Source organism: Phyllobates terribilis, unplaced genomic scaffold (assembly GCF_046119375.1).
Source record: "Phyllobates terribilis strain yellow unplaced genomic scaffold, ASM4611937v1 Scaffold_6__1_contigs__length_29720123, whole genome shotgun sequence".
Taxonomy (NCBI): domain Eukaryota; kingdom Metazoa; phylum Chordata; class Amphibia; order Anura; family Dendrobatidae; genus Phyllobates; species Phyllobates terribilis.
This window is the reverse complement of record NW_027362766.1, coordinates 1,392,855-1,408,753: the sequence shown is the minus strand read 5'-3', so window position 1 is coordinate 1,408,753 and position 15,899 is coordinate 1,392,855. Positions and strand designations below refer to the sequence as shown.

Below are 15,899 nucleotides of genomic sequence, written 5' to 3'. Positions count from 1 at the left end.
CATATATATCACACAGCATCCCCATATATATCACACAGCATCCCCATATATATCACACAGCATCCCCATATATATCACACAGCATCCCGATATATATCACACAGCGTCCCCATATATATCACACAGCATCCCCATATATATCACACAGCGTCCCCATATATATCACACAGCATCCCCATATATATCACACAGCATCCCCATATATATCACACAGCATCCCCATATATATCACACAGCATCCCGATATATCACACAGCATCCCCATATATATCACACAGCGTCCCCATATATATCACACAGCATCCCCATATATATCACACAGCATCCCCATATATATCACACAGTATCCCCATATATATCACACAGCATCCCGATATATCACACAGCATCCCCATATATATCACACAGCATCCCCATATATATCACACAGCATCCCAATATATATCACACATTATCCCGATATATATCACACAGCATCCCGATATATCACACAGCATCCCCATATATATCACACAGCATCCCCATATATATCACACAGCATCCCCATATATATCACACAGCATCCCCATATATATCACACAGCGTCCTCATATATATCACACAGCATCCCCATATATATCACACAGCGTCCCCATATATATCACACAGCATCCCCATATATATCACACAGCATCCCGATATATATCACACAGCATCTCCATATATATCACACAGCATCCCCATATATATCACACAGCATCCCCATATATATCACACAGCATCCCCATATATATCACACAGCATCCCCATATATATCACACAGCGTCCCCATATACTTTACACAGCATCCCCATATATATCACACAGCATCCCCATATATATCACACAGCATCCCGATATATCACACAGGATCCCGATATATATCACACAGCATCCCCATATATATCACACAGCATCCCCATATATATCACACAGCATCCCCATATATATCATACAGCATCCCCATATATATCACACAGCTTCCCCATATACTTTACACAGCATCCCCATATATATCACACAGCATCCCCATATATATCACACAGCATCCCGATATATCACACAGGATCCCGATATATATCACACAGCATCCCCATATATATCACACAGCATCCCCATATATATCACACAGCATCCCCATATATATCACACAGCATCCCCATATATATCACACAGGATCCCGATATATATCACACAGCATCCCCATATATATCACACAGCATCCCCATATATATCACACAGCATCCCGATATATATCACACAGGATCCCGATATATATCACACAGCATCCCCATATATATCACACAGGATCCCCATATATATCACACAGCATCCCGATATATCACACAGCATCCCCATATATATCACACAGCATCCCGATATATATCACACAGCATCCCCATATATATCACACAGCGTCCCCATATATATCACACAGCATCCCCATATATATCACACAGCATCCCCATATATATCACACAGCATCCCCATATATATCACACAGCATCCCGATATATATCACACAGCGTCCCCATATACTTTACACAGCATCCCCATATATATCACACAGCATCCCCATATATATCACACAGCATCCCCATATATATCACACAGCATCCCGATATATCACACAGCATCCCCATATATATCACACAGCGTCCCCATATATATCACACAGCATCCCCATATATATCACACAGCATCCCCATATATATCACACAGGATCCCCATATATATCACACAGCATCCCCATATATATCACACAGCATCCCCATATATATCACACAGCATCCCCATATATATCACACAGCATCCCCATATATATCACACAGCATCCCCATATATATCACACAGCGTCCCCATATATATCACACAGGATCCCCATATATATCACACAGCATCCCCATATATATCACACAGCGTCCCCATATATATCACACAGCATCCCCATATATATCACACAGCATCCCCATATATATCACACAGCATCCCCATATATATCACACAGCATCCCCATATATATCACACAGGATCCCCATATATATCACACAGCATCCCCATATATATCACGCAGCATCCCCATATATATCACACAGCATCCCCATATATATCACACAGCATCCCCATATATATCACACAGCATCCCGATATATCACACAGCATCCCCATATATATCACACAGCATCCCGATATATCACACAGCATCCCCATATATATCACACAGCATCCCCATATATATCACACAGCATCCCCATATATATCACACAGCATCCCCATATATATCACACAGCGTCCCCATATATATCACACAGCATCCCCATATATATCACACAGCGTCCCCATATATATCACACAGCATCCCCATATATATCACACAGCATCCCCATATATATCACACAGCATCCCCATATATATCACACAGCGTCCCCATATATATCACACAGCATCCCCATATATATCACACAGCATCCCCATATATATCACACAGCATCCCCATATATATCACACAGCATCCCCATATATATCACACAGCGTCCCCATATACTTTACACAGCATCCCCATATATATCACACAGCATCCCCATATATATCACACAGCATCCCGATATATATCACACAGCATCCCCATATATATCACACAGCATCCCGATATATCACACAGCATCCCCATATATATCACACAGCATCCCCATATATATCACACAGCGTCCCCATATACTTTACACAGCATCCCCATATATATCACACAGCATCCCCATATATATCACACAGCATCCCGATATATATCACACAGCATCCCCATATATATCACACAGCGTCCCCATATATATCACACAGCATCCCCATATATATCACACAGCATCCCTATATATATCACACAGCATCCCCATATATATCACACAGCGTCCCCATATACTTTACACAGCATCCCCATATATATCACACAGCATCCCCATATATATCACACAGCATCCCTATATATATCACACAGCATCCCCATATATATCACACAGCGTCCCCATATACTTTACACAGCATCCCCATATATATCACACAGCATCCCCATATATATCACACAGCGTCCCCATATATATCACACAGCATCCCGATATATATCACACAGCATCCCCATATATATCACACAGCATCCCGATATATCAGACAGGATCCCGATATATATCACACAGCATCCCCGTATACATCACACAGCATCCCCATATATATCACACAGCATCCCCATATATATCACACAGGATCCCGATATATATCACACAGCATCCCCATATATATCACACAGCATCCCCATATATATCACACAGCATCCCGATATATATCACACAGGATCCCGATATATATCACACAGCATCCCCATATATATCACACAGCATCCCCATATATATCACACAGCATCCCCATATATATCACACAGCATCCCCATATATATCACACAGCATCCCCATATATATCACACAGCATCCCCATATATATCACACAGCATCCCGATATATCACACAGCATCCCCATATATATCACACAGCATCCACATGTATATCACACAGCATCCCCATATATATCACACAGCATCCCCATATATATCACACAGCATCCCCATATATATCACACAGCATCCCCATATATATCACACAGCATCCCCATATATATCACACAGCATCCCCATATATATCACACAGCATCCCCATATATATCACACAGCATCCCGATATATCACACAGCATCCCCATATATATCACACAGCATCCACATGTATATCACACAGCATCCCCATATATATCACACAGCATCCCCATATATATCACACAGCATCCCGATATATATATCACACAGCATCCCGATATATCACACAGCATCCCCATATATATCACACAGCATCCCCATATATATCACACAGCATCCCGATATATATATATCACACAGCTTCCCCATATATATCACACAGCATCCCCATATATATCACACAGGATCCCGATATATATCACACAGCATCCCCATATATATCACACAGCATCCCCATATATATCACACAGCATCCCGATATATATCACACAGGATCCCGATATATATCACACAGCATCCCCATATATATCACACAGCATCCCCATATATATCACACAGCATCCCGATATATATCACACAGGATCCCCATATATATCACACAGCGTCCCCATATATATCACACAGCATCCCCATATATATCACACAGCATCCCCATATATATCACACAGCATCCCCATATATATCACACAGCATCCCCATATATATCACACAGCATCCCCATATATATCACACAGCATCCCCATATATATCACACAGCATCCCGATATATATCACACAGCATCCCGATATATCACACAGCATCCCCATATATATCACACAGCATCCACATATATATCACACAGCATCCCCATATATATCACACAGCATCCCCATATATATCACACAGCATCCCGATATATATATCACACAGCATCCCGATATATCACACAGCATCCCCATATATATCACACAGCATCCCCATATATATCACACAGCATCCCCATATATATCACACAGGATCCCGATATATATCACACAGCATCCCCATATATATCACACAGCATCCCCATATATATCACACAGCATCCCCATATATATCACACAGGATCCCGATATATATCACACAGCATCCCCATATATATCACACAGCATCCCCATATATATCACACAGCATCCCGATATATATCACACAGGATCCCCATATATATCACACAGCATCCCGATATATATCACACAGGATCCCCATATATATCACACAGCGTCCCCATATATATCACACAGCATCCCCATATATATCACACAGGATCCCCATATATATCACACAGCATCCCCATATATATCACACAGCATCCCCATATATATCACACAGCATCCCCATATATATCACACAGCATCCCCATATATATCACACAGCATTCCCATATATATCACACAGCATCCCCATATATATCACACAGCGTCCCCATGTATATCACACAGCATCCCCATATATATCTCACAGCATCCCCATATATATCACACAGCATCCCCATATATATCACACAGCATCCCCATATATATCACACAGCATCCCCATATATATCACACAGCATCCCCATATATATCACACAGCATCCCCATATATATGACACAGCATCCCCATATATATCACACAGCATCCCCATATATATCACACAGCATCCCCATATATATCACACAGCGTCCCCATGTATATCACACAGCATCCCCATATATATCTCACAGCATCCCCATATATATCACACAGCATCCCCATATATATCACACAGCATCCCCATATATATCACACAGCATCCCCATATATATCACACAGCGTCCCCATATATATCACACAGCATCCCCATATATATCACACAGCATCCCCATATATATCACACAGCATCCCGATATATCACACAGCATCCCCATATATATCACACAGCATCCCGATATATATCACACAGCATCCCCATATATATCACACAGCATCCCGATATATATCACACAGGATCCCCATATATATCACACAGCGTCCCCATATATATCACACAGCATCCCCATATATATCACACAGGATCCCCATATATATCACACAGCATCCCCATATATACAGTATCATAGTTTGACGCTATATAAATACGCAGCGTCAAACCTGCAGTGGTTCCTGCCCGTGGCCACGTACCCAAACTCACCCGCAGCAGGTCCATTTCTGTAGCGGACACGCCAGTCTTCGCTGCTGATTTTGACCGATTGAAGTGTCATTACATGCAGTGGATTCACATGTACTGACAACAGAGGTGCAACATAAATACGTTGTGTCCAAATCGCTGCTGAGTGTTGATCGCGGGGACATAGCGGCTAACGAAACAGCTGTAAAATGTTAATTATGGCCAGGGGAAATGTTTGCCTAATGGCACCTTCAAGAAACCAAAGAACATAGTATACACCCTAAAATATAACTTTTAATAGATACTTTAAAAGATAACATCTATAAATAAGGGACAAAAATCCAGATAACAGTATGGGGGAGGGGTATCAGTAGGGTAACTGAAATGGCATTCAAGCTCACCCTATAGGGCCCTAAAGGGAGGAATGCCCTAGCTAACAGCGGAGTAATCACCCTAATGTGTCGGCGTGGTGTCCCCGCTCCACAGTGACTGTCTCTTACCTGTCCCTAACCAACCCCTATAGAGACATACAAACATAGAAAACAAAAAGCATCCCAATGGTAGAAGACCAGACATATCAAAAATGTGACATGCTGAAAAAATATACAAAACCGTGCGTCAGTTAAGATGGAGAAAGAGTAAAATATCAGAAAAGCACAGGATAATAAGTGACTATAGGCCAGTATGGGAAAAAGACCACCGGTCAATATAGGTATTTCCCAAAACAGTGAATAATAAGAGAGGTTAATGTAAGCACCTCATATATATATATATACTGACTCAAAGTGAAATGTCTCAATATATATGAGCAGTAACTACAAATTGCAAAATATTAGTGTATTACTCAGCATTTTTTAGAAAAAGGCCATCATGATGGCCACAACTATTCTGCCAAACTGGAGAGAGGCAGCAAATAATATATTCATATCAGCACCATAATATATTGATCAACTGCTAGAATGCAGACTTATCTGATGCCAGTTCATTGATGGTCCCCGTGTATGCTAAAGTCCCAGTCCCTAATGGCACCTTCCCAGGCTAATAATAACAGCTCACAGCTGCTGTATAAATTACATAAATAGAGATGCTAATGAAGATTGGGTGTATGGGATCAGCTGACACCCAGCTCTTTTGTTTAGTGATGACAAGGTGTCAATCAGACCTTTTCATGACCAAACTCAATTAAAGTAAAGCAAAGAGTTAAATAAACACACAGACACAGAGCAAACACTTTATTTGAAATACAACAGACCCATTCTTTAATCATTTAAATGAACCAATATACTCACCCCAATTCTTAATCCAAGGGTTTAAGCTATGTCCCACCAAATAAATTTATTTAGCCCCAAAAAGCATTCATTGATGTACAAAAACGTGTCAAAAACGCATGTAAATCCGCATGCGTTTTTTCTGCCAGGAAGAGGCAAAAACGCTTAAAAAATTCGGCTTCAAATCCGCATCGTGCGCATATAGTCTAATACCGCATATATTATATATATATATATATATGCATTTTTGCACTTTTTTATTCCAGGGTGCAGCCCATCAGTCCGGGCATTGTAAACTAGGGTCTCTGTTCCCATGGGGTGCACTGGGATAGTACCGGGCAGCCCGCCTAATCTAACAGTATGGCCGTAACTAATAGGCTGTAAGCCGGATACTGTGCACTACCCAGGTGTGAACAGCACCCTATACGAGCCTTTTTGTGTGCAATTCAAATACTAAGCTGTCACCCCCTCCATGAAATGGCCGGTTGTGAGTGGTGGTCTCATCAGTAGTTTGCACCTGTGTAGCTGCCATCTTTATGTGGGTTTGCTGCACCCTGGTCATGCATTGAGATCTGGGCAGGTAAATGCTGCTCCCCTTTTTGGGGGTTGAGTTATGTCACCCTAAACCACCCACCAGTCAGACCACAGGCTAAGAAGTAATCAAAATATGGGACATAGACCACTCTCAATACTAACACATGTATAACTGTGAATACATTACAATGACTGAAATAACCATCGATAGAATAGAGATAAAAATCACAGGGGAGAATAGAAAGTGCTAGTGCATAGAGAGGGAGCATGTATATAAAGCCTACAAAATGCCAAAGAAATCAACTAATAATAAAAATAAATGAATCAATGTAGGCTGAAGAAGGTGCGCATATCCGTGAGGTGCAGAACTACCAGCCGTAGTGAGTATGCTGCCGTGAATGGCCCATGTACAGGCAAATAGGTAAAGGCAACAAAAATCACAGAAATACTTGTAATTGCTGTGACAAAACAGCAAACCTATTCAGCTCCAGGTTAAAGTTCAGTTTCCAGGCCTCCTAGAACACAAAAAACTTGTCCCCACCTCCTGAAAACCTGTCCCGGAGGGCAACCTTGGGTTCAGGCTGGAACGGCCCACATGCATAGATCACCACATTAGGGACCTGCAGACGTTGATGCTGCTGCTGAACCTCACAGCGGAGGACAGTCACCTCCAGAGACAGACTGCGCAGCCACTCTGCAACTGATCCCATACCAAGGGAGAAAGGGAAAAAAAGGCCGCCCAGACACTAAGGATAGAGGGGGTGGAGTCCTCCTAGGCTGATCTGATATCACCCTGTCTCCCCTAACATCCCTATATTGGTTCCTCACAAATCGCCAAACAGGAAACATAACCTGTAAATCCCTACAGTTAAGCCCTGTATAGGGAAGGGTGGAGGGTGAGCTCTGGTCAGTCCCCACTATAAACTAAAGACAACAAGGAGACAAACACAGGGGGAAGAAACTTAGCTTGAGCCAACTTCAGAGAGATAACAACAAACTTCCTCCAAGCACCAGAGAGGAAGTAAGCAGTTGCAATAGCTTAAAGCCTTCACAAGGGAACATGTGAATATCACCAGCACCTCCCTGCAGCAAACTGAAAGTATTTAAACAGCCAGGCCAGGGTGTCAATCAGATCAGGAGAGAGATAGCCGCTGGGTCCTAAAATGAGGTAGATTTAAGAAGGCGTCTGTAATGCCAAACAAAGTGACCTTCTGAAACCAGCTGCAGAACGACTGCTGCATCTGATACAACTGTGACAGCCAATTTTTTCCAGCCACTAGAGATTTATAAATTAGACCCTGCGATGGTTCTCTGGACTCAGCAAAGGTAATGGATTGAGCTGTGTGCTATAGGTGCACAAACTTTGAAAGACTCATTGTGGAGGGCAGTGGGCTTTTTCTGTGGTGGGCTCTAATCTCATACCTCCATCATCATGTTTCTGTGACTTGCGCTTGGAATCTGGGTTGGACCTTCCAAGATTGAAGATTGATTTCCATTTCTTGGCCTTTAAAGAACCTTTCCTCCTGCGGATGATACCATGATTGTATTAATCTCCCTCTGCAGTTTAAGGTTATGATACTGAACTGTGACTTCCCCAGATAGAGTTACACCTCTATAGTTACCAGCCACCTCAACCCCTAAACCATTATAATGTAGAAAATGCTTCATTGTGGAACCTTCCCAGGAGCACAAGGTGACATGACAGTAAGGACTTACTTGTGGTCTGAGAACTCAATGATCGTGTGGTAAGGGCGAATCTGTGGTGGACCATCCCCATGGCTTAGCATGTTGGGTAGATTGTAGGACAGTGAGCGATAATAATCCTCAGGAACACAGCTTGGCCAGTTCATTGTGTCAACGTTGCTGCCTTCGTTCTCTTTTCCTGGTGGTATAACACCATATGAACATCAGACAACATTGAAAGCTTCTCGGGTTTGGCCCCAGATTGACGTATTTTCAGTATCTGAAGCACTTATTTTGATGAGCACATGGAAGCGTGACAGTGGCGGAGACCAAAAATACCATGACTTGCTGACCATGACTTACCATGACTAGATGACCATGACTTACCATGACTAGATGGCCATGACTTACCATGACTATATGACCATGACTTACCATGACTAGATGACCATGACTTACCATGACTAGCTGACCATGACTTACCATGACTAGATGACCATGACTTACCAAGACTAGATGACCATGACTTACCATGACTAGATGACCATGACTTACCATGACTTGCTGACCATGACTTACCATGACTAGATGACCATGACTTACCATGACTAGATGACCATGACTTACCATGACTAGCTGACCATGACTTACCATGACTTATAAGCTTCTTGGATGGTTCACTTACTGAGCAACACTATCACATGACCAAAAAGTGATCAGCTGCCATCAAGAATGTAGACTTCTATGTGAAGAACTGGGAAAATTGTGGCGCATGGGAGGCTTAAGGGGGAAGCTTTGTCTGTGTAGTGAATTCCTACCATTATTTGTGCAGTCTCCAAACAGCTGCTCCACATGGGTTAGAATGAATTCGACCACAATGGACTGGACCCTGACTTCCATAAATGCGGCTGTGCCATTAAAGCCTGAGGACTCGATGTCTTTGGACCTATGAATGATATTAGAAACCATTAGAGGAATCGTTCTAATGGATTTTGGGTCACAATGAGGCTTTGGTTTGTGAGATAATGTAAAATGAAATATTTTTATCAGTTTTGAGTCATCTCGAGAACTTGAATCTCAATCATCATAGGTCTGATGGAATAAACTGGACAGCGGCCCAGATTGGACACCGAGCATGAACATCCTGGGTAGCTCTGATGAAAACCACCACCTAATGGTCGAGGTGAACCTTAAGATTCTTATTTCATCCATAATGCTAGATACTGCGATGGACCATGGTTACAGGGAGTTGTTATTGTCTTGTCAGTGAAGACTGAAAGGGTGAACCCCTTATAATGGATAGAAATGAGGGCAATATATTTTAGACAAAAATACTTCGCTGAAGATTAAACACTTATTCCCCATCAACTTGGTATCTTAGCATTAAGGTTAATCATCATCTACATCTATAGCAATTCCTAGATAAGTGATAATGTGGTATACCACAAAGTGGCCATGTCCGTAGGATACTGGATGTATAGTGTGTCCCATGCAAATACTGTGTTTCTGTGTAAACTGTATGTTGTAACATATTGTGAGGCTTGCTGACAGGCAGCACCCAAAGAGTTAATCTTCCCGGTCAGGGGCTTGTGACATGACTCAGCTCTGCTTGTTATGGAGAAGTTTCTAGAGAGAGATGGAACAAGCTTCTCTGTGATATATATCACACAGCATCCCGATATATACCACACAGCATCCCCATATATATCACACAGCATCCCCATATATATCACACGGAATCACTGTAACATCCCTGGCATGGCTTACCATCTCCCACCATGAAAGATCGCCAACTTACCTATCAGTCCAGGCTGCACACTTTGCTCCAGTACCTGCTGTGTCTCTTGTCTTATTGCTTAGGGCGGCGGCGCGGTTACTGCCTGATTCTTAAAGTTACAGTGTGCGCACTCCTAATGCGTCCCCATCCTATTGCTGTGAGTCACTGGATACTTAAACCTCCTCCACCCAGTAGGAGGGCCCTGAGCAACACTTTTTTTCAGTGTGTTCTGTGCAACTGAGTTGCCAGGTCCTGTTCTGTATCTTGTCTGTTTCCGCCACCCTAGGGGCTGTATAACCAGGCCTGTTACCAGTATATGTGACTTTTAGTCTGTTCCGCCACCCTGGGGGCTGTATACCCAGGCCCGTTACCTGTATCTGTGACTTCTAGTCTGTTCCGCCACCCTGGGGGCTGTATACCCAGGCCCGTTATCTGTATCTGTGACTTCTAGTCTGTTCCGCCACCCTGGGGGCTGTGTTCCCAGGCTCGTTCCTGTAGCTTATTCCTGGTTCAGTTCCTGTCTGAACAGTGTCCTAGCCCATTACCTGTTTGTCTCTATGTCCGAACCTTCCCTTTTCCTGCAGTGTCTGAACCTGCACCTAACTCCAACTCATTGTCTCTGTACTTCTGTTTGTGAGTTTTGTGTCCACTCGCTACTTCATTGTAAGTACCTTGTGTGTATCTGGTTCTGCTTGTCCCGTTTCCCTGCCTCCGTATCTACCTCCTGTGTTCTAACTATCTTCCTGTGTTTCCCAGTCTGTTCCATGTGAACAGAGCCCTGTCCTGTCTGCCTGCACCTTCTGCTCTGCTTGTCCACCGCACCTGCGGTTTCGCTCTGCTCTGCTTGTCCACCGCACCTGCGGTTTTGCTCTGCTCTGCTTGTCCGCAGCACCTGCGGTTTCGCTCTGCTCTGCTTGTCCACCGCACCTGCGGTTTCGCTCTGCTCTGCTTGTCCACCGCACCTGCGGTTTCGCTCTGCTCTGCTTGTCCACCGTACCTGCGGTTTCACTCTGCTCTGCTTGTCCTCCGCACGTGCGGTTTCGCTCGGCTCTGCTCCGCTAGTCCTCCGCGCCTGCGGTTCTGCTCTGCTTGTCCACTGCACTTGCGGCTCTGTTCCTGTATCCCAGTCTGTACTGGTCCCTATCCAGCCTGCGTTCCTACCTGCCAGTATCTGCCTGTCTGCATACCAGCCATGCCTGCCAGTACCCGCATGTCTGCATACCAGCCGTGCCTGCCAGTACCTGCCTGTCTGCATACCAGCCGTGCCTGCCAGTACCCGCCTGTCTGCATACCAGCCGTGCCTGCCAGTACCCGCCTGTCTGCATACCAGCCGTGCCTGCCAGTACCCACCTGTCTGCATACCAGCCGTGCCTGCCCGTTCCCGCATTCCCCGGTGTGGGTCTACAGCTGTGACCGGCGTCTGACCTGGAGTAGCACCTGGGCCACCTCCCACGTCCCTCCTCAGACCACGGAGTCGATTAAGCCACTGTGTGTTCGTGGTTGGAGCTGGCAAGGCCCCTAGTCACGCCCCTCCAGGCACTCCTCGGTTCGTGGCCCAGTGGGACCACTAACCACGCTCACGCCAGTCAGTCCAGGAGTGAGCGTAACAATCCCCATATATAATACAGACCAAAAGTTTGGACACACCATCTCATTTAAAGATTTTTCTGTATTTTCTTGACTATGAAAATTGTACATTCATACTGAAGGCATCAAAACTATGAATTAACACATGTGGAATTATATACTTAACAAAAAAGTGTGAAACAACTGAAAATATGTCTTATTTTCTAGGTTCTTCAAAGTAGCCACCTTTTGCTTTGATGACTGCTTTGCACACTCTTGGCATTCTCTTGATGAGCTTCAAGAGGTAGTCACCGGAAATGGTCTTCCAACAATCTTAAAGGAGTTCCCAGAGATGCTTAGCACTTGTGGGCCCTTTTGCCTTCACTCTGCGGTCCAGCTCACCCCAAACCATCTCGATTGGGTTCAGGTCTGGTGACTGTAGAGGCCAGGTCATCGGGCGTAGCACCCCATCACTCTCCTTCTTGGTCAAATAGCCCTTACACAGCCTGGAGGTGTGTTTGGGGTCATTGTCCTGTTGAAAAATAAATGATGGTCCAACTAAATGCAAACCGGATGGAATAGCATGCCGCTGCAAGATGCTGTGGTAGCCATGCTGGTTCAGTATGCCTTCAATTTTGAATAAATCCCCAACAGTTTCACCAGCAAAGCACCCCCACACCATCACATCTCCTCCTCCATGCTTCACGGTGGGAACCAGGCATGTAGAGTCCATCTGTTCACCATTTCTGCGTCGCATAAAGACATGGTTGTTGGAACCAAAGATCTCAAATTTGGACTCATCAGACCAAAGCACAGATTTCCACTGGTCTAATGTCCATTCCTTGTGTTCCTTAGCCCAAACAAGTCTCTTCTGCTTGTTGCCTGTCCTTAGCAGTGGTTTCCTAGCAGCTATTTTACCATGAAGGCCTGCTGCACAAAGTCTCCTCTTAACAGTTGTTGAAGAGATGTGTCTGCTGCTAGAACTCTGTGTGGCATTGACCTGGTCTCTAATCTGAGCTGCTGTTAACCTGTGATTTCTGAGGCTGGTGACTCGGATAAACTTATCCTCAGAAGCAGAGGTGACTCTTGGTCGTCGTTTCCTGGGGCGGTCTTCATGTGAGCCAGTTTCTTTGTAGCGCTTGATGGTTTTTGCAACTGCACTTGGGGACACTTTCAAAGTTTTCCCAATTTTTTGGACTGACTGACCTTCATTTCTTAAAGTAATGATGGCCACTCGTTTTTCTTTACTTAGCTGCTTTTTTCTTGCCATAATACAAATTCTAACAGTCTATTCAGTAGGACTATCAGCTGTGTATCCACCAGACTTCTGCACAACACAACTGATGGTCCCAACCCCAATTATAAGGCAAGAAATCACACTTATTAAACCTGACAGGGCACACCTGTGACGTGAAAACCATTTCCGGTGACTACCTCTTGAAGCTCATCAAGAGAATGCCAAGAGTGTGCAAAGCAGTCATCAAAGCAAAAGGTGGCTACTTTGAAGAACCTAGAATATAAGACATATTTTCAGTTGTTTCACACTTTTTTGTTAAGTATATAATTCCACATGTGTTAATTCATCGTTTTGGTGCCTTCAGTGTGAATGTACAATTTTCATAGTCATGAAAATACAGAAAAATCTTTAAATGAGATGGTGTGTCCAAACTTTTGGTCTGTACTATATCACACAGCATCCCCGTATATATCACACAGCATCCCCGTATATATCACACAGCATCCCAATATATATCATACGTCATCCCCATATATATTGTCAGGATTTCCAACACACAGGCGAGACGACACTGGGGAGATCACTCAATATCTCACTGTGCCGTCAAGCTGTCCGTATTTCGTCTGGAGTCGCAAGCATGCGATCCAGACTACTCTCTATGTATGTATCGGTAAGTGACCAGTGAGCGTATGGCGTAACACCCTGGGTTCCACAGCCTGGAATCCGTGTTTAACGCCCTCCGTATGGTCACTGTGAGCTTCACGATAGCTCAATTATTAATATTCTCTGCCACCACCGGCCGAGTTTGAATATAATACAGGCCTGGCCGGATGCCTGTGTTTTGGTAGCGTATATGGCTTCGGGGAAGCGAACGATTACAGAACAAAAGAAACAGGATTATTAAATTTTATATTTAATCCAAAAGGGAGGCAGTGTTTAGGAAAAATATATACATGGATGTTACAAAGGAAACATTAAAATACATAGGCAGTTACACAAAATAAACAGGGTAAAAAAGAAGACAACTTACTTACACTATACGATCGCGGAGATGATTCAGTATAGGTGGAGGAGGGGCTCTCCAGTCGGATTATGCTGTTATTGAACAGGACCCGTTGCTTATAATTCTTATTCCCCCCTGGCAATGAGTGCTCCTGTCTTCTCCATGGATTCTCTTATACCTAGGGGGAGATCTGGCCACACGCCCCTTGTGGTGACATCATGTGGGCCGGTCTCCAGCCTGTACATTTTTATTAAAAACGCTAACTTCAGCAATAACTCGCTGCTTGTTGGTCGCAGAAGCTTGCAATCGACGCCATTTTTTCCCTTATGATTTTATCTTTATTTAGAGACCATATATCGCATAGCTGCAGTCTGCTATTCTGGTGTTTTTGCGCTACAGCTCCCTGATTTCGGTTACAGCCCTGGAAAACTACATATACATTCCTGGGCTGATTTGGTCACTAAACATATGGGTCCCGTTACTGTCGAACCTATGGAACTCACAAGATTTCATATTTCATATCGGAGTCATTGCGTCTGCAAATTTCCCATTGAGGCTCGGGAAGCAGCCTCACGGATACACACAAATTAGTGCAAGCCTGCGTTTTAATTACCTCCTGCGTCTTTCAGAGACAAGATGCTTGCTTCCTAACAAAGTTATAACACTCCTTGGCTGGCATTGTTTGCATAAGCTATTTCCCAGGCGTGTGCTAATTGGGGCTTTTGTGCTGAGGAAAATGGAACAGCTCGGTGCTCACAAGTGGTGATAATTTGCAGTAAGACACTGTATAATTGTCATCTCTGGACAAACACTACAGCAGAGGGCATGGGACTAGGAGCTAATATTCTGATAATATTTCCCTGACATTAATATTTCCCTGACATATATCACACAACATCCCGATATATATCACACAGCATCCCAATATATATCACACAGCATCCCGATATAAATCACACAGCATCCCCATATATAACACACAGCATCCCCATATATATCACACAGCATCCCGATATGTATATCACACATCATCCCGTTATATATCACACAGTATCCCCATATATATCACACATCATCCCGATATATATCACAC

General features: G+C 43.8%; 1 protein-coding gene across 1 annotated transcript in view; it reads right to left on the bottom strand.

Annotated features, from left to right (window-relative positions):
* The window catches only part of ARHGAP30 (Rho GTPase activating protein 30), a 334,666-nt gene that overhangs the window by 227,303 nt on the left and 91,464 nt on the right, over window positions 1–15,899 (bottom strand). Inside the window, exons 6-8 of the mRNA XM_073637244.1 lie at window positions 10,042–10,169; window positions 9,257–9,422; window positions 8,963–9,063 (exon numbers count right to left, since the gene is read on the bottom strand). Coding sequence (XP_073493345.1) covers window positions 8,963–9,063; window positions 9,257–9,422; window positions 10,042–10,169 — 395 coding nt within the window. The remainder of the gene's footprint in view (window positions 1–8,962; window positions 9,064–9,256; window positions 9,423–10,041; window positions 10,170–15,899) is intronic.